This window comes from Aquila chrysaetos, chromosome 18 (assembly GCF_900496995.4).
Source record: "Aquila chrysaetos chrysaetos chromosome 18, bAquChr1.4, whole genome shotgun sequence".
NCBI lineage: Eukaryota > Metazoa > Chordata > Aves > Accipitriformes > Accipitridae > Aquila > Aquila chrysaetos.
Window position 1 is genome coordinate 11881010 of NC_044021.1, and position 21079 is coordinate 11902088.

The 21079-nt window shown below is 38.0% G+C and overlaps 1 protein-coding gene across 4 annotated transcripts in view; it reads right to left on the minus strand.

Annotated features, from left to right (window-relative positions):
* Positions 1 to 1546: 1546 nt before the first annotated feature.
* DROSHA (drosha ribonuclease III) overlaps positions 1547 to 21079 on the minus strand; it is a 76397-nt gene continuing 56864 nt past the window's right edge. For 3 of the 4 annotated variants that reach the window (XM_030041657.2, XM_030041655.2, XM_030041656.2), the window contains 10 exons: positions 20734 to 20804; positions 19610 to 19654; positions 16413 to 16570; positions 15451 to 15556; positions 11617 to 11758; positions 10567 to 10649; positions 10350 to 10453; positions 8197 to 8289; positions 7308 to 7354; positions 1547 to 4333 (listed from right to left, as the gene is read on the minus strand). In XM_030041657.2, coding sequence (XP_029897517.1) covers positions 4203 to 4333; positions 7308 to 7354; positions 8197 to 8289; positions 10350 to 10453; positions 10567 to 10649; positions 11617 to 11758; positions 15451 to 15556; positions 16413 to 16570; positions 19610 to 19654; positions 20734 to 20804 — 980 coding nt within the window. In that variant the 3' untranslated portion in view covers positions 1547 to 4202. Of the gene's footprint in view, positions 4334 to 7307; positions 7355 to 8196; positions 8290 to 10349; positions 10476 to 10566; positions 10650 to 11616; positions 11759 to 15450; positions 15557 to 16412; positions 16571 to 19609; positions 19655 to 20733; positions 20805 to 21079 lie in introns of all 4 variants that reach the window. The other variant, XR_005930801.1, reaches the window with a different exon arrangement.

Sequence of the window (21079 nt, forward strand, 5' to 3'; positions counted from 1 at the left end):
TACAAAGAGAAATTATGTCTTCAAAATACAAGGAGTTAACCTATTTTTCAGTGGGAGATGGTCTAACGAGCAGCTCTGCAATAAGAATAAATGGTTTTGAGATGTGTCCATGACAGGTGAGAGATCCGATTCCCTGCTCCGCCTACCATATTGTTATGGCAATTTTTCTTTTGTGTGAGTCTAATAAGTAAACGCAAGTTCACTACGCAGCCACCAGTTTATTTTGCAGCTGCTTTGCAGGTTATTCACTGCATTTGCTTAACTGTGAATGAAAGAACAGACAGCAGAATCCAGAATGCCTGTCCCCTGACACCATGGCTCACTGGCCAAGAATAATTACCAGCAACCAATGACGAGACGTGTCACATTTCGTTTCTGTGCCTGTTCACAATAACATGTCAGTCATTCCAAGAGCTAAGCATTTAGGCTTGCAGGCAACAGAAGACAGCAGAGCACACTTCAACTGCAAGTTTTCACTACACTTCACGGAACAAAACAGGAACCACTTTCTGGTTATTAGTCCCCATTTAGGCAAAACTACTTCAAATGCTCAACGACAAATACATAACCCAGGGGGTGGGGTGGGCTGGGAAGGGGAAGCAGCAGGGTGGGATGTATGGGTCACGGAAATTTCTATCGCAAGACCACCCCCATCAAAGACAATGCACAATGGTACAACGTAGATGATCAACTCCCTAAGCTCTTACAGGGCTTTCCAAACTTCCACCAAACAGAAACTTCACAAGTGAACAGCTTACTTCATTTAAATATGTAGCCTGTATAATCAGAGTCTTTGAAGTAGGGAGACAGATGATCAGGATTTGCCTTTTGATCTTCCCAAATTGTTTTAGCAAGTAACAACTATGCCTGAAGTCTTTTCTGGAAAACTTTATTAGCAACAATGTTTACAACAGTCTTAGAGACCATGGTTCTCTGAGTATCGCTTGTTAAAAAAATCTTCCAGAAACTGAAATCTTACAAAGCGAACTTAGGCTCTGCAAATAACAATGATGAATTTCATGTGAATTCAATTAAAATTCCTCATCAAATGAGCTACAATTCTATTCAATGCTCTGTACATATGCACATTAAAAAAAAAAAAAAATAAAAAAAGTGCGCTCACAGGATCTACTGGATCCACACAGATCTCGGTCTTGTTCTTCGCTCACCTACTTGTACCCAAATCAAGTCAACGGATCTTGCATGAGAAGCTCTAGGTCAGAACAGATCAGGCTCTGGAGCAAGTAAAAAAGGACCTTACTTTATCAATAAGCCAGAGACACCTTCACATTTCCAAAAAAGCAGCCAGAGTTGCCTAGTTATAAACTACAGCTGTTCAACTGATTAGCATGAGCTCAGCAATCATTTTTCCCAAATTTAAGGCAACTTAAAGAAACAACTTTCTCTCCTTAGTGAGTGTTAAGGACTGTGCTCACATTACACATTCTATGCATCTCTTTAAATTACCAGAAACATTCACACCCGCTGGTTTTAGGCAGTGTGTACACAGAAAAACACCATGGTTTTGACATAGACAAAGGAAACATGAATTTCTTTACCTTTTATTTTGTTTTCTGCCCTCAAGACAAGGAAAACAAAATTTCTTCAGGCAATCTTCCTAGCCCATGCTTATACAGTGAAAAAAGGGAAAATAGTCCACTCATGAAAAAATGGTTATCATCTACATTTTATTGAGGAAGACCTAAAATTCATTAACTGTAGTAATGGAATGCAGAAATCGTTTTAAAAGTTTGTTTGTTTTCAAGCAATTTCTGAGCCAAAGAAGAAAAGAGAACAGTTCTGGGTTCCTCCCCCCAAACAGCATATCTGATAAATTCAATCTATTTTAATGCAAATATTTATGAATAAGCTCACAGTCTTCTTACAGCTGAAAAGTGAAATGATGTATAGGAAGAATGGAAGTAATGTTAAACTATGAGCTAACAATTCCACTGGGGTACTCTGGTGATATGGGATACGATGAGAGAAATTTGCAAAGCAACTATACACCTGAAAATGAAGTCACCTGCACGTTCTACATGTTAAACACATGAATCTGGTCACAGTTAAGAGGGAAAAATAAAACAATGGTGTACACAGTTACCCATAACCATCTACCAAGGCACCATTTCAACTTACTGCTAGAAGCACACTGGCAATTATACAAAAGAATTTGAAATACAAGACTTGAGGGTAGGGGAGTTGTTGCTGCTTGCTTTCCAAGCCTGCTGCTGTTCAGAGGCATTTCAGCTTTTTATTTACAGACTGAAGCTATAAGAAGTTACAATCACTTCTCAAAAGTCAGAGAACAGCAGCATCCAGCAGAGAGCAGCTCCTTGCCTTTATCTTGTTTTTATCCCCTCCTTTATGGTTTAATGGTTTATTATCACTCTCTAAATCACAGGTGGTGTTTGTGTTTTTTTCTCATCCTCTGAAAAGGATTTAAAGCATCAATCCATTATGAAAAGGCAATCATAGAAGCTGGAAGAAGTGAGGTAGTGCTGTGGGGTCAAGTTTTAAAAAAACCACATTTAAGTGCATCTCGCATTGCATGTGTACAAAAACGCGCTTATGAAAATACACGTATTGATTAGCTCAGCAGTGAAACTTTGGGAAGACATTTGGGTAGTCTGAACTTCCGAGCTACACTTGTGTCTATCTGCTTTGGCACCTGCAATAAAGTGCTTTCACGGATGCCCATTGCACACCTATAGAAAGGTGCTTCAGACAATTGCTTAATTAGTTGCTCAGCATAGTGTGGCCATTGGGCACAAGTCTTCTCCCAGGAGTCTGTATGAATTCTTTGGGCCAGACTCATGCATCCACACTCACGAAGCCACCTGGTATCTTATCACATATATCTGTGTTACTTAGATCAGAAAAGATGCATAAATGACTCACCAAAAAGGATCTGAAGCAGGAAAAAAACGTGCAGTTAAGGAAAACAAGAGTTGTATCTGTTTCACTTAGCAGAAGAGAAAGATAGAGAAATGACTACACGATACATACTAAGGGACTGTTTTAACTTAGAACTCAGCATAACAGAAACGAATAGCTCGACGCAGGCAAATTGAAAGTACGAACAACACACCAACATCTACAATGAAGCTGGTAGTCAGTGGTAAAAACCACCAACAGACACAGTGGATGTTCCACTTTTGGTACCATTCAGAGCTTTTATAGAAGAAACATCCGACTGTCCAATAGAAGCCACAGACACCAAAAATCAAGGGAACTGGGTGACTTAAAACTGTACGCCACCTTTGAACTACACCTTGGGGACAAATTCTGCGCTCCTTTGGATACAACCAGTTGTCAATGAACCTATCTGGAATAGCACCTGTATGGAGTTTCTAATACACTATTTGACTATTATGGTGACACTGGTATCTTCTGGACAAAGAAATCCATCAAAGTAGACACCAGTTTGATAGAGCAAGAAGTTGAGAATGAAACTAAACTTGTAAATGTAAACTCAGTACCATCTCTACAAAAAAAGTTGCCACACTCTTGCTTCATATTAATTTTTTTCTTTTTTTTATAGTTTTATAATACTGATTTAAAGACAAACCCTCCCAACCTTCCACACACACCTGTGTCACATTCCAGATGTGGAATCCACTATTTAAAACAAAACTGAGTGTCTTCTTTGCTTCAATTACTGTACCAGTTTCTGTAAAAGGACCTGAAGTTTACGGCTCTGGTTTAGCAGAGTCTATAGTACATTCAGCTGCAAAACTTAAGTTAGGTACATGCTTAAGTGCTCTGCTGAATTAATTTCTCATAACAGTTTCTCTGCCACAGCAGAGTTCATGCAGTAACTTTTCTGGTCACTGACAAAACAGCATTTGGACATAGGAAACAATGGTTAAACAGCTTTTCCTCCTACAGGCTTTTGAAATTAATACTTTATTACTTCATACAAGACAGTAAAAATAATAAAAAGAATCCCACAACTTTTCATAAAAATTAAAAGGATTTAAAAACAAATCTTATTAAAAAGCCAAACAAACTTTGCACTTAAAACCAAACTAAAGAAATTCTATATATACACACACTTTTTAAAGAAGAGATTATGATTTTCTATTTGATATCAACAGGCACTCTTCATTCATCATCTGCAAGAAACTAGGTTAGGTCTCCATAGGCCACAGTCAGAGTTATTAAGTAAGTAAATATGCCACTGCTTCTGTGCCCTCCTTTTATTTTCTTGCTTCTTCAGTCTCATCTGGCTCTCTCTCTTGATGCTCTCTTTCCCACCTCATTTCTTTCAACTCTTGTCTGTACTTCCGTTCAATGAACCGTTTCTGATGGGCCATCTGGGGAAAGTTATCTGACACAAGGAGAAATATTTTACATTAATAAACAAACTGGTAACACAAAAAGCCTCAGCTCTTTTTTTTTTTTTTTTTTTTTTTAAACTTTCATGATATTAGGGGTAGGAAGGAATAATGTTATTACCATTTTTACTCATCTATTTCTAATAATCCATAGTAAACCAGGGCTGTGTGTCAGAAGACTTTGGTTTCTTTACGATTTCCACATCTGTTTCCCCTGCTACAAAGCACTGCCAAATCTAATACACTCACAAAAATAAAATATAAAATCCTGGTACAGCAACATGGCCAGGTATTACCTGGATTTTACATTCTGTTCCCTTAGCAACAGGTGGTCGATACTGAAAAACGAATGTGAGACTACTGTCAATGCTGTCAGGGTTTTTTTTGTCTTGTTCGCACTCCAAAAAGTATGAGCCACTGGTTCCAAGCATTGTACAGATGTTTCCATTATTATGATTATTATTATTTTAGACCACGCAGAATCCACTAGATGCCCCATATTATGGCAGGGTTCCTAATGAGAAAGTAATAGTGTAGGAAAATGGAATGTAGTAAAATCTGTTCCTGAAAAAGTTAATGCTTGGCTATGTACCAGAATACAGCCATAGAGTAGTCTAAGAGCACGGATGAGTGAAGACTAGCTAAAACAGACTAGACAAGGCTGAGGTGACAGAGAAATAGCTAGGGGGAGGGATGCTTCTGATTTCAGACATTTGTCTATTGGCTGGTATGTATGTACACTAGTTAGAACTGAGGCTGTAAACCCAGCTTATATAATTGATCAGAATTGCTCTCAATCTAGTGCACAGCTGACAGAATATGACATCTTCTGCATGATCAGGGTGCTGACATTCATCTGTGTCTCTGTGCTGCAAAGACCTGTACCCTCCGGCCGTCAGAAAACAAAGAGCTGGTAGAGTACCTGGCAGCCTGCAGTTGGCGGTAAATCCTGCTGGGATCACCAAGAGCTCTGGGATCAGCACTGGCTACCTATCTGTGTCTGAGATGAACGCAAAAGGTTACTACACTGACCTTTAAAGCCATAAACAAATTTGGGAGATGTCTCGGCAAAGGACTGCTCTCTCTCTAGCTGGCTACCGAGAGAGAATTCAGCTGAGGCTACTCAGGGAGGAGTCCCTTGGCACCAAGCGTTTTCCTCCTCTTTCTGAGTCCCAGGCAGCACAGATTTGTTCAGCTAGAGAACATGGTGCAGAAGCCTCATAATCTGCAGGAGTTTGTGGTAGAGCAGAATGACTTTCTACTGCTTTGTTTTATTGGCTGGTGAAATCTGTACCTTTTATTATATAGTACAGGAATAAAAGGTTTTCACCAGTTATTTACAACTCGGGCATAGGAGGGTATATTTATTTAAACCAGAAAGCAATCTAAGCAAAAGAAAATTGTTTTTAAATTGCTGTTGCTTTTAAAAACACTAGTGCTTTGTTTAATGGAGTTCTGGGATATTTTGTTGCTCATGTTCATCATAAAATGAAAATCGGATTTTCAGCACTGTGCCTGTAACATGATTCTTAAGAACGCTGAAGAACTCAGCTTGGTAGCAACCTGTTTGTTTATAATCCATTTAAGATGTTGAGACAGAAATTTATGTAATAAACACATCATGGCTATCATATATAAACAGGTACATGAAAATTACTTTTACTTGACTTAATACTTATGCATTAAAAAAAATTAAACTATAAACTCCACAAACATATACGTAATAAAATAGGTGCCCATAGGAGCTGTGCAGCCTCCATCCCTAAAGATAGTCAAAACTTGACTGGCAAGGCACTGAGAAACATGACCTAACTTCAAAGTTGGTCCCTCTGTTTTGAGGGGGGGTTGGAGTACAGGCCTCTAGAGATCTATGGTATTCAAACAAATATGTATGTCAGAAAAGAGCTGTGAAGTCCTTGGACTGATAGGAGATGAAGGTCACAGCTCTCTGGGTGGTGATACTGTCACAAGAAAAAACACTCAAAGAAAACTTCAGTAACATTTTGCAGATATTGAGCAGAGAAGGGAAGTTACATTTTTCTACTTGTCAAATTCACCGGTGGTGAGAAGTATATGCCTAGCAGATGGATATAAATAAAATTCTGAATTACAGGGATTCATTGTCTTCTGAAATTTTTAAGCTCTGAGATTTCCAGATGTGGAGATAACAGATTAAAAACTTTTGGCATCTGAGAAATTGCCTATTTCTTCCATTGAATCAAATGCAAAAAATGTACTTCCCCATGTTCTTCTGAATAGAGAGCTTCTGCTGCACAAAATGCTTGTAATCTATTTGCTTATAGTACATCCACACCTGGCACTTTAACTCAACTGACCAAAGTTCTTTCGTATAAGAAGTTTGCAAACTCATTCTTTTCATATCTGAGACTCCACTGCAATGAAGGACTGCTCTCGTGCTGGCTATCCTGTGCATAATTTTGAGAGATGCATACACAGATCACTAGATCCTCAGCTGATATAAGCCATTCTTAACAGATAAATATTGACTTACATTGGCTGGGGATCTGCCTGTTAGATTTTAACCTCGTGTAGTGTATAATGTGAGATCAAATTTTATTTCTAAATTGGCAACTGAAAAGTAATTTTCCTCCTCCCCTAAATTAGAGGATGAGACAACCACACCATCAGAGACTACGCAGTCTTATCCCACTGCATATTTAAGCATGGAAACTCTCAAGGAGACTTCACCGAACAGGGTTTCCGCTAAGTTGCAACCTCTGTAGCTGATCAACTGCCTTTAAAAAATACCTGTTGGTATCATATTAACTTCATCTGTTACAAAATTGTCTTGAAAGTCCTAAAAGGAAAACCTGCTGCTTAGAAGCTGACAGCATTCAGCGTATACCCCCTGTTCAAATCTTATCCCCCACAAAACCTGCACCTCGCATTGCTAAAGTCAAAGCATGTAAACTATAAATTATTTTCTTTGATACTCAAATATCTTACATTTTTCAAGTGCGTCCATTGCAGCTCCCATTTCCGCTTGCTGAATACTGTGAAAGCCAAACAAAAATATGTTACATGAGATCTAAGCCGTACAGAATAAACTAAAGTTTCTGACAAAGTGGAACACTAGCTACTCTTTTGTAATAAAACTCTTTGGATAACCAGTAGCTAGTAATTCCCAGAGTGTATGATACATCAGCCTTTCCATAAATATGTGAGCAATAGCAGTACACCTCCAGTAGAATATTTTTAAACTTAGATCAATAACGCTAACAGAATATTCTAGTCCATTCTTCACTGAAGCATTTGCTTTTACTTGAGAGAAAAAAAGGAACAAAATCACAGAGGTGTGAACGCTATAAAACCAATGATATTTTTATAACCACCACCAGATTTGGTAGCAGAAAATAAGATGAGGTCTTTGGGGTTCATGGTTGAAGTCTTTGCAACTTTAGAAACCATTCTGAAATACCTAGAAGTAATAACATCAGAAAAAAAAAAAAAAAAAAAAAAAAAAAAAGACCTGAGAGCCTTGCACCCTTAACTTGCCAGCTTAAGTTAGACAGTAATCCAGTAGCAAAGCCAAAGATAAAGTCACTATTTCCTGGAAGCTGTTCTGCAGTTTCTAGTCTGAGAGCCACAAGTCAGTTAGCATTGCCAGCCACCTAGCATTGAGAGGCAAGTTGGCCAAAAAAGCTCAAAGACCCAAAACTATACAAATGTTGAACCCTTCAGGTGTTTCTGAGGCAGAAACTCGGAATAGCTTGAAGAAGGCTCTATAGCTTTCCTTTTCAAAAGCCAACCACACGCTTGTCTATCTCCACGGCTAGTCATTTTGGACACTGCCACATTCAGACTGTAACACCATGTGATTAATTTTTCACTATACCTTGGGCCTTTACCGCATCCTATTCTTTCCCCTTTGAAGTAAACAGCTACTGTGTATGTCCTTGCATGAGACGGTCCCACTGTCTGCAAAGTCCTGAAATAAGAAAGATATGATTTATTCAAGCAGTAAGTATTAAAAACCAGAATCTGTTTGCAGCACATACATCACCAAGCTTTCAGTCTGGTCAATACATATAGTGAAATTAGTGCAAAGCGTAGAGCAAGGGTTGAAAGATGCCTGTATAAATCACATTAACCCAGAGATTACCAGTACGGTGCACAATAAAAAGGAGAAATTTACATAAAATGCACCTTATCTATATTGGTTATATTTATTCCTCTGGGTTCACTCGGGAGCACCATATGAATGTCAAAACCTTAAGCTATAAGCAAAAATGCAAAGTATAACACAAAGTGCTTAAACACTGTGAAAACACTTATAATAAATTCATATAAATTGTGCATAGCTGTGCAATTGCAAATAATCACACCAATATGATTCTTGTGTGCACTAAAATTTTAGTCCCTGAGAGTTATGCAGTTAGCAAGGTTTTAAAAGGACTTTCTATTGGACATGGTAGCTCTCTACATACTGAATTATCACAGTACAAAGAAATTTTCCATCAGCTTTGAAAAGCTACAGTTTGTCACAAAACAAACTTTCCATTTGAGCTGAAGTCTAGGACATGCATCAACAACCATCTAAAGGGGAAAAAGATAATTCCCTAGACATGCAATGAATTGCTTCTGCTGCTGTTTCTCTCTGCTGTCCCAAATCTCTCCCCACTGTCAGCTCAAGTTCTGTCCACTACCTTGTTTCTTTTTGGAAGGAGCACCAATTTCACATGAATTTTTAAAGTATCTAACTATAGTACTCTGTTTCCACGCGCTGTGACAAAAGCAAATAAAAGCCACCCCAAATTTAAAAGCAATAGTACTGACTGCAGTGAAATAGATAACCTCAAGAAAAGGAATTTAACAAGATAATAGGAAGATAACAGCATATTACTAGCTCTAAGCTGTACTATAAAAATCAATTTATCATCACAGCAAAACTAAACAAACATTTGGTACTTGATACTCAGTGGGTTTTACAAGAATCAGGAATTGTTTTTATTGTATTCATCTCCCTCACTGAAGACAAAGCTGTGAGCCCTCATACAGAGACACTGAGGAGTCAGATTTGCAGAGCATCAGTTGCAATGTTAAAGCAATCATATTTCTGAAGTGCACTGTTTGTCACTATAACTGAACGGCTACATTTCATTGAAAACTTTATTTCAGTAAATGGGACAAATGCACTTTGACTTTCATTCTTCATAGCTTTTTGACATAATAATCCCAATAACACAAGCCTTGAACTTTCATAGCTTTTCTCTCTTCTTTTGGGGACTAACATTGCACCCATTCTTACATTAATTGAATGGATATGGATGCAATATACAAACTGAAGTTTATTACTGCCTCTCTGAAGCAGCTATTACACTGTTTTACAACTGAAAGAGAGAAGGGAGATCCATCCCATCCAGCTTCAGGTGTCTAACTGATGTGTACAAGTTAAGAGGTTCATTGCCCTGAGCTCTTCTATCACTAAACAGGAGGACATATGTGGGCTGAACTGTGCAGTGAAAATGTCCAAAACTTGTGTTGCCCTTCAGCGCCTGACTCTGTGGATTAGAAACAGAGCCTACAATCAGGATGTGTAACACAAGGCATTTATTATGCTGCATAATAATGTAGAGTGTAGAGAAACTTCATACTATTACTGAAAATAGAATGGAGGTAACTTGACTTCATACTCAAACAGCCATTGTTCCATTCACTTCATTTAAAATACTGCCATTCCTCACATTAAAAGAACAAATGTAGAATGATGCCAATGAAATACTCCATTTGAACGTAAAAATTATATTTTCCCTTGCAATTGTGCAAGGTAAAATGCTTACTAATTCTTCCTTGTAATGGCTTAAAATGCCTAAAGCTTGGAAGACATTGGTTCAACATTTTCCATCTGCAGACAGAGAGAAACTGGAGAGCTTGGATAACTACAATAAAACCCAACTATGGGAAAAACATAGGGTGACTGATCACACCTTCCTCCATATACAAGAAAGACTGATAATTAGCTTGTATCCATAAGATGCCAGTTCTTACTTGTAAAGAGGAATGTCTGGCTCTTTTCCTTCTGTCCTGAGAGTCAAGCAGCACTGCTGAAGCTGAGATTTAGGATCATTCCAATCTTGATTTAAAATAAACTCCTGTAAGAAGCTCACAAAGATGCTTTTATGATTGAGAGATTGTGGTAAGAGTCCCAAACAAAATAATGTGTTAAAACATAGTGGCAGGAAAGTAGGAACCTGACTGATCTTACCTTTAGCCGTGGAAAAAAGCATACATTCATGAAAGTGTGAACATATTCCAAATCTTTATCAATGTACAGGGCGGCAATAAAGGCTGGGGGGAAAAAAAAGGTACTGTCACTCATCCAAGGAGAACGTTAATGGCTTGCACTTTTAGAAACAAGTATCTATGAGTATTCTAAAGCCATATTCAATTATGTTTCACAGCAGTGATCTGATGAGGGTATTATTATCCTGCATACACAGGAAAAAAATAAAGTTGACCAAGAGATTAAGCGACTTACCCAAATCCACTCAGTCATTTAAAGAGCTAGAAACAACACTCAGCTCCTAATCTCACATTTTAACCAGGAGACCATGGATAACTTACAAATAAATCACTACTGGGTACCATAAAAAATTTTAGATATAAATCACTCCTGTTTGTGTGCTATACCCATTTGCTTAGAGGATCTGGCAAAAGCCAAGAATGGCTCACAAAATATATCAAAATATACAAGATATGGATTAGCTTGCTTTGCAGAATATTTATCACTGCTTCCACTTTCTTTGGAAAGAAGGTAGCACAAACTTCTATAAATGGGCTAAAAATAATTTAATTTCCATGTAGCTTTCCCTCTTGTGGAATGACCATTTTGAAACCTCCTAAAATGCAGTCAAATCAACCACAGAAATATCCACCTGCTGAAGGAACTTACTTTATCTTCCAACAGTGACAAGAACATATTAATGTAACATTGAAACTGCTGTTAAGTACCTCAACTCCGATTACAAGCTTTAACTTTCCAGACATGCTTTTGACCTGGTCATCATGACCCCTCAATTTCTAAGCCTACAACTTTGTATCTGCAATTACACCTCCTTCATGCTTTCATACAGACTTCAAAAATCTAGGCTAGTGTTAAAAAATCTGGTTTTCAGAGTTATAGGCATAATTCATTTGAAAACCCAAACATACATTTTTAATAGTGATTTGAGAGATTGCTAATGGCTTTCTTAAACAAGCCCCAAGGAAAAAGAAGCTGCATAAGTACTAAGCTGTTATAACCAAATTAACTCACATTCCAAGAGATCAGCCAAAGTCTTAGTTCGAAGAGCTACAGGTCTTTTTGTCTTGTCATTAGTGATGGCAAATTCTTGCATACCCAGCTCTTCTGCCACCTTGGCCTGTGTCCTGTTGTTCACCAAAGAACTTCTCAACAGCTGCAACAGAAAGAAGTTCCACTCAATAGTAACAATTAGCAGTACCAAACTATGAAAGGTATGGAGAGCTGGGGAGAAAAAGTTACTTGCATCGTTGTAGCCTCTCACTTCTCTCAGTTTACTGACATTTTGTTTTAGTACACCTCAAATGATTTTCATAAACACACACACACTCTGATTCTTTCTACTGCTGATTTTTCCTTCTGTTTCAATACTTCTCACTAAATTTTATTTATTCTAGGACTCATTATTTCTGTAACTATGTCTTGCATTTAAGATGCTTGTTTGTGAGCTTCTTTGCAATCATATACCATCTCTTCATCAGTCCTGTACTTTTTCATCTAACCTGCATTTTTCTAGTTTAAGTAATACACAGTTATATACATTTTTCCACATAAAGTATAAACACACAATATTCTGGAGTCTATAGAGCAGTCCCCAGTGTCCCTCAAATAAGAAATAAATAGGCAGTAATTAAGACAAATGCACATTAAAGCAAGACAGTCTAGTGTTTCAGAACAAGCAGATGAGGAAGCCGCTCCGTTCATTTAGCCAGAGAAGAAAATGTATAGCTGGACAGCCTGTACGTAATGTTTGCTCTACTGAAGGTGGTATAGCTGAGCCAATGCATCCCTGACAAAGATCTGGCTCTAACATTTTCAATGTATGACAATGTCCAGGACACCTGGACTCCAGCAGAGTTCCCTGAAGTGCCTAATCCTGGCTGCAGGCAGATTGCTTAAATAAACACAGAGCTCTGCCAAAGATACAATCCCATACAGCTTAAAGGAGTATTTTGGAATTTTAGGGTTTCATGCAATTTTCTGAACCCCTGGTTAAGGTGAGCTTTTTTCCTGTTTGTTTGCTTTTTTGCTTTAAATGAAACAGCATTAATTTAAGAAGTTAGGGATATTATGGGCGGTGGGGGTGAGAGGGAAAGAATGTCTCTCCCACTGTTTATGGGTAATCTAAAGTTGAGAAGCTGCATACATGTTTTTTCTCTCTTTGTCTTCCATATCACATTTTCTCAGCTTATTAGATCCAAGTTATATGCTACCTGGCTCCAGCATGTCAACTGAGCTTATGAAAATCAAGATTTATTTGCTGCACTTGATACTTCTTCTCTGACAACAGATAAATAAAGAACAGTATGTTCATAATTTGTTTGGCAATGATGTATGAAGCAGATACTCACAATTTGATCTTCATAAACTAGGCAGACTGCAGATAGGATTATTACCTGCCTCCCTAACCTCTGCTTAAACTCATCTACTTATTAATTTCCAAAATTCTTCCCTTTTATGTTCTTAAGATAAATAAACAATACTTTCCCCAGCAAAATCCTAAGTACAATATGCAACCTAGGAGACAGAAGTGCAGTATCACACATGACAAAAATCTGTTTCTTCTAACAGCAGAAGGATCTCTTTTGCTGTGTTTGCAGAGTATTTATTTTGATGGGAACCGTAATCATGATTAGTAGTAACATAAAAAGCAACATATACACTACACAGTGAAGCAGACATGGGAAAAAAACCCCACAGTTATCCTTCTAGCACTGTGATTATCAACTTGCTCCATATTAGAATTTGCCTCTTCTGTAAGTGTGATCTAGGAAGGAACTCAGTCCCCCTTAATGATACTGGGAAAACATGGTACCTGTGCCTTCCCAGCAAGTTTTTTAGAGCTAGTCTACACCCTGGCAAGACACCGCCTGCATCACTGCAGATGTTGAAATGCGTGACAGATGCTCAACTGGAGCTTAACTCTAATTACAAAGCAATTTTTTTTTATTCTTCCATCTTCACCCAGCATACTACTACCCATTGACTGTTGCATAAGCCAGTACAGGAAAAGCTGTATCTTCCAACAGCCAACAAAACTTCATCCTCTTCTTTGGCAGATCACTTGGCTATCTCAGAATATGTAGACAAGACTATGTTCTTCTTTCTTTTTCTTAAATGTAGTCAATTTACAGGCATCTCTCCACAAGTAATCACTACACACTGGGAAGCCACTGCATTCCCAGTCAAGTGGAATCCTCCCATCCTTGACCAAAACTGTCCTCAACACTACAGACACCATTCAGCTGATGTTCTGTTACTATTTCGAATGTATGGTCCCAAATGACAGAAGAAGGAACTCTGTGTTTGCTGTTTCTCTTCAGATCCCACATCATCAGCCTCCTTTCTCACAAGTCTCATTTCATTTGTCCTCAAATTTAAAAACATTCTAAGACAATTTTCTTTTTCACTGCATGCACATCCCCAGAGCTGAAATTTTATTCTCGACATTGCCTACTTCTCCATATCTTTATGTGTCTTCAGCATCCGTTCTGCTCTTTGTAGTTTCCCCTACGAACTTGGGCTGTGCAACTTGTTCTAGCTGCCAACACACTAATCATTAAAATATGCAACATGGAGACATTCTGATCATTGGTCTGTGTATTTACACCCATTAATAGCAACACTTCATATCCTTCCTGCCAAATAGTTCTGGAAAGATTTATCTTACTGTAACAACACTGATGCCTACATTCTTAAAAGTCACCTACAAAGCAAAAAAACCAACAAGTCTTGGATTTCTGCCTTATGTTATTGTTTCTATGAAGAATATTAAAAGTCTCTTCCCCTTTTAACTTTTTACTTCAAAAGTGCAGGCTTTATCTACTCTGTCTCCTGAATGGTGCAGAAGAATCCATACGAATGTAAATGAAGCTTAAGAACTGGTGAAGAAAAATTAAAATTACTTTTAGTCAGAGCATGTACTTATTTTCTTGTAAGCAGCTTTAGCCCAAAAGACCCAAGAAGTATATTCTTGAATTACTTGAATTCATTGCTTGCTAGAGACTTAGAATTGCTATCCCTTTATTGATTTGAGAAAACCACTCCACGTGGCTAAGAAACTTACAGTGCTACTTCCTAATTTTAACTAGAAGACTCGATTCATATTCCTGATACATGTATTGCTTTTTTATTCTACTCAAGACTTGAAAACTAAGAAAAATTTAGTAAGTCTAAGAAAATTTATTCCTCACAAAGCCATAGCTGCCTAGCTGCAGTACTAAATGAATCAATCAGAAAAACTACATATACTACCACCCTATGTTTAAAGTACCGTAAATTGCTGAAAGATCCCCAAACTAGGTTGTTCAGAGCCCAGGTAAGAGAAGCTGAAAGGCTACAGTAATCAACAACAGATGACTATAACAACAGTAAAATTAAATTCAAAAGCTACCACAGGAGCTCCAGATTGAAGACAACAGGAAAACCAGACTAAAATAAATTTTAAAAACTTCTTATCAGGAAGCATAACCCTGCCTGGTTGCAGGTTCAACAGACTGGAAGTCATGAATAAAAAAAGTAATGTGATGTGCCTATTCAAATAAATGGTTTAAGACACCCATCTTTAAACAAGAACTAGTCTTATCTCTCAATTTCATCACTGACATCCTTAAAATTATTGATCCATTTCACAGACAGAACAAAAATTATTGCACTGAGCTCATAAATCACCATTTCCTATTCATTGCAGTGCTCATGACTTAAAATTAACAAAGCCTTATTAAAGAGCAGTGGTTGCTGAGGCTTCTTTTATTAATCAAATCCAGAATAATTCACTAGCTGCTCCCATAATTTCAGTCTCCATCCCATTCTTGCTCTTCCGGAGAGCATGATTGATGGCAGTCTTACCGTTAAGTGCCCTTCATGATGATCGGGGAAATGTATGAATAAATACTCTGTGGCTACCAACTGCATTATGGAGTCACCCAGGAATTCCATCCTCTGGTTGTGGCCTCTGAAAAATGAGACATCAATGGAGCAAAATCAATAAGCACTCAGGAAGGAAAAAACAAAACCAGCATGCACACACAAATTAAAATAAAGAGTGATCTGAAAGTGAGCCTCGCTCATTTCCAAATGCATTTAAGACAATTTTCCAGTGTTAACCAGGTGAGATGAAAACACAGTTCATTACTGTTGTAACACCAACATTCAGGGAGAAAGCAAATCAGGGCAGCTACATATAAACACAATTATTAGATCACAGATCTGGGACTAATGGAAGGAGAAGAGCAGTTGACATCAAGTTTGTAATGGGATAAGGTCTCTCCCTGCAACTTCTTATAAGAAAATGAACTAATGAATGCAACAACTTCAATAGAGAAAAAGGTCTGTCCATTCACAAGAAATAAAAGGATCAGGGTTTAAACTCATGGGAGATCCTGGACTCTGTAACCACTGGTATGGTTCTACTGTTTGCTTTAAAACGGGGCCTGGCAGCTCTACACACCACAGAACACAAGGGCCGCATTTGGACCGAAGAGCATGATTTTACTTCTTTCCTCTGCCCAAATGCGATTCCAAGTATGTTTTGCTACTGTCTCAGGAGTGATGTGCAAATATCAATGATGCAGGAAGCTCAGAAGAACCACCGGGATGGCTCTAACATCTTCTATAGTCTTTCCCAAGATATCCACTACGGACTACTGTCAGAGACAGGATACTGAGCCAGGCAGACTTACGAACATAGCTACCCTATTCTCTTCTGGAGAACAGATATAACATCTAGAGTTTGTTTACAAATAAAGCAATCTGGGAATACTAACAGAAGGACCAACAGAGCTACAGGAGGACTCTTGCTGTGTACTCACAGAGTCAGATGGTTAAAGCCTACTGTCCTCAGAGTGAACGCACGTGCTAGCAGCCGAACATGAGTAAAGATGACTCCAATTGCCTCCTCAAACTCTGTAAGCTTTTGAAGAACTGGAGAGGTCTCAATGAGTTGCCTGTCAGTATTGGACTCCTGCAGCTGTAAATAAAATGAAGTGCAAATAATGACATACAGACACTGTTTCAGAACTTCTCAGAGGAAAGCAAGCCTTCTGTAAACCAAGGGCAAAGAATACAGTAAACAAGTCGTTCTTTGGACAGCTGAACTGAGAAAACCGTGTTTCCTCTGGCTTTTTGTCTTGAATAATTACCACTCAAAGAGGATGTGAGCTCTGATGTACGCTTTTTTAACAGTTGAGGCACTTATAACACATTGCTTACATGGTCCTGTCTCTACATGTGGACAGCATGGACTACTTATTTTCATAAAACATACAATTGTACATGGCGGAGTTTTCTAATATTATCACATTGTTTGCAACTGAGCAACAGATTAAAAAATTATTAAATAGGACTGGCAGACTGACAGCATGTCAAGATGAGACAAACCCCAAATCTATTTCTCCCACTTTCCTTCAGTATCAAAAAATCAAGGACAAATACTTAGTATACGAAATTCAAAAGGGCACAATAACACAAGAAAATTAAAACTATCACTTTGGGTCAGTATCTTTTCTTATCAGTTTCTTGTCTGATGTCATTGATGTGGTGATACTGTTAAATGGCTTTCTGGAGCTAGGAAACGGCTTAAGCATTTCCTCCAGCCACTCCGGGCATCTCTCTTGTATGGCAATGCCTTAAAGGAAGAATCATCCAGATGAGGATGCCTGAAGGAAAAGTAAGAATAGCCACCGTTTTTTAAAGTGGCATTAAGATCTTTGTTTTGGTTTTTTGCCTGTCTCTTTTCTATTAATTGATTGCATTCAGTTTGTCTTTTTCCTTAAACACTACTGAGCTTTCAGCTGACATTTTCATGGAACTACATATCCCAGGACCAAAATCCCATGCTTGGGTGATAATGGTCAGTTTGGAGCTCAGCTGCATGTGGAGCTGAGACTGCTTTTTGCTTCCTCATGCACAGGCCTTTATATTTATCTACACAGAATTTTATCTGCTTTTTTACTCCATAGTTAGTCACTCTCGCATTCTCACAATCAGACTGCAATTCTTCAGCCTGCTGTTGTCCCTGCTACCCTGAATAATTTGGTATTGTCAACAAACTGCCACCTCACTGCTCATCCTCATCCCTAAGCTGTTGATGCGAATAGCCTGTACTTCAGCAAAGATCCCCAGGGAAATCTGCCAGTGGTCTCCATCCCTTGTAAGATGTGGTCATTTCACTCCTCTTCTCCATTTCTTAGGTTTCAGCCATTCCTTTAAATCTTGTAAGGACTGACATTATGCACAGGGGTTGCTTGGGGTTTTTTTAATTCCTTTTTTTTTTTTAAACACATTTTTATAAACCTTTTTTGAGTGCCTTTCCAACAGCCTGTTAGGAAACCCAGCAGACAGTATCATGTGCATCATCACATGTGTTTTTGTCTCCTCTAAAATCTCTTACTCATTTGTGAGGGAGGACTTGTCTTTACATTTTGACTCTTTTTAAAGAGACCACATTTATTCAGGTGACCACTAATTATTTTTTCATCACTATTTCTACTGGCTTGACTACTGCCAAATAACAGGGTTACAGCCCTTCAGTTCTGTATATCTTACGCAGAGCTTGCTTTTTTTTTTTTTTTTAAATTGGCATCTCATTTGTCATATTGTTATGGTGAAATTTTAATAATTTTTAAAATGCCATTTTTCAGGCTAGCTGTGCCTAAAGGCTAACCTGAGAAGCCTGTGTTTCCCCTACTGGCAAGCAGAGAGCTAGGATGGCTTCTGGGACATGGAAGAAAATAAACTTTCATCACACAAGTTAAGGTAGTAGCAAGAAATGATAAGCTGCATACACTGACTGTCTCCAATCTCTAAGCGGAGTTCAAGCCTTCTTTGTGCAAGCAGAGATAAAAAGGTTAAAATAAAATAAAGTAAGAGAAAAGAAAGAAATCCAGAGTAGGAAGAATTTTCTTGGGAGCTTGTGACACCATGCAGGATAGCTGGTGCTGAATCTCAAAAGTTTATCTTCCCATTAAGACTCTTTTCTACTTACACTCACAGAGAGTTGGTCATAAAAACACTTCATGTGCACTGATTTGTTGCTGAAGATTTTGTCTATGTACCCATTACAAAATCCATACAAATATATGAGACATTTCAGATGGAGACCTTAAAGTGACCTTCTGCTGGGAGGGTGTGCTCACAAAAAGTTTCAAAGGAGTCAAACCAACTGCACAAAACATCAGAGATTTGGATGGACAAAAGAAACCTCTCAGATGTTCATATGACCCTGAAAACCTTACTATCTGACTGGATGACAATTTGAATACAGCTATTCTTGCAGCACCCCTGCACACTTGGAAAATGCTACCACGTTTGCTGTGAAGACAAGGAGCTACAGTGCAGAGAGGCTCTGTGACTTGCTCTAGGTCTCCCCTAGAATTCAGTCAGGGAACAAGGACTGGGAAACCATTCTCCCAACCTCCAGCCTTGTAAACTAACAACTTGTGAACTTGTATCCTTCAATACATGGAGGATAAACTAGCCTTCAGACACCTTCATAATTCCAGTGTCTACTTGGTATTAAAGCTACTGGAACCACCAAAACAACCATGTTATCATTGGACACACACACACACACAAAAAAATCAGAAAAATCAGAATCACGCTCTTATTCCATTCAACTAATATTCCTCCCTACTATTAAGGTTTCAGTCTTAATTTCAGGTTAACAAAATAGGTACATAAATTGTTTTTATACCCTTTTCCCCCAACTTCGAGAAGATGAACAAGAAGCCACCAAAATGTTACCTCTCACTAGATTTATCGTATAAGCGCAGTTATATATCAAACATGAGCAAAGGAAAGGTGAACGATTAACCTTCAGAGAGGCAAAGACTCATTATTTATTAAAAAAAAGAAAAAAAAACCAAACCCAAAAGCAAACACAAAGGCAAATATATATACTCCTTTGGCTACTTTTTTCTGAGATGTCATTACAATGAAAACCTATGGAAAAGCATCCCTGAAAGTAAAACAGAGCTGTGAAATTTATTAGAGAAAGGGATACACTTACTTGCAATGGGTGTAGTGGATAATTAAGCCATACATCCCGCAGGTCCTGCAAACATTGAGAGATGCCTTTAATGCTCAAGGGAGTCATTTAACAAATTCCACAGTACTAAATAAAATGTCATTACTTGAAATACTGAACTATTTCAGATGCTGACTCTGCTTATTGCAAATTCAATAGTGCTGGCAAACTAATTTTTAAAATCGTGTATTTGCTGTTCAAACTGCCTGTAGTTCTCCCAATTAGCTTGTGTCAAAGAGGTGGAAAAATCCTTGAACCAAATAAAAAGTGGTTAAAGGAAGAAAAAGATTTGTTTAAGCCTCAGGACTAACTTTATTTGCAAGTACTCCTCAATAGCAAGTTTGATTTCACCAAAGGCAAGGACTAAAGAAAAAACCGAACACTTATTTTCTTCTATTTCATATAGGTTTTCTTCACTACAGGCACTGAGCAGCAAAAACACTGAGTTACGACAGGCTTCACAATACTTCTATTTCTAATAAGCTTTGTCATTTCACAGACTGGGAGACTTTCAAGAAGGAGAATGCTGTATAATTCATCCCCTCACCACTGCCACGTGTATTGTTGCAGGTTACTTTCCTTAGGCATTATATGGGAAAAATTCCAACTAACAGCGATGTAAGACACAGTATGCAAGAATGGATCAGACTTTAGTTATGCAACTGGGTAAATGCTGGATGAAATCCCCTGTATTTTTTTCAAAGATATGTTTAAAACTTTTAGGGGTGGGATGATTTAACTGATGAAACAGGAACAGTCATTCTACATGTGCATCATTTCCCCAGAGCATGCTGCCTGGATCCACAGCACCCATCTCTGTTGTTAAGAGCAGCACTTTGAATGGAAGTCTGCAGGTTTCCCACGCCACCCGCCCTTCCCTACCTAAGCCAACCAACCAACAGCACACCTGAGGAAACACTGTAATTTTTTGCCTGAACCAGTGCAGCTTGCTGTCCTAAACATGCTATGCTACATTCAGTTTCCAGGAACTAAGTACAACAGGTGTATTCCTGTTCATTTGTGATTCTCAAGTAAAACAATGGACAAGAAAGCATGTCTTCAGTTATTTTTAAAATGGAAATCAAATTATATAAACACATAAATACCTTGTCATTGAAAAGTAAACGTCCAAATAATTGTTTTGCTTCTTCTAGGCTCCCCTCTAGATAAACAGCTCCTATATGAAGGGACCAATACGTCAAAGGTCAATAATGCATTATTACTTAGAAAATTACTAAGCACAGGGAAGTCAAAGATCTCTGCCTTCTTCATGTCCAATACATTTATTTTTTAAAAGCATGCTTTCTGTAGTAATACCTAATTTTCTAAGAAATTTAAAGCATGCTAAACACCAAAATAAATCAATGGTCATAAAATGCACAGAAAAACCTGAAATAGTTAAATCAGTGACAGAAAATGATACACCTAAAGAGCAAAGTTTAAACAAATTAG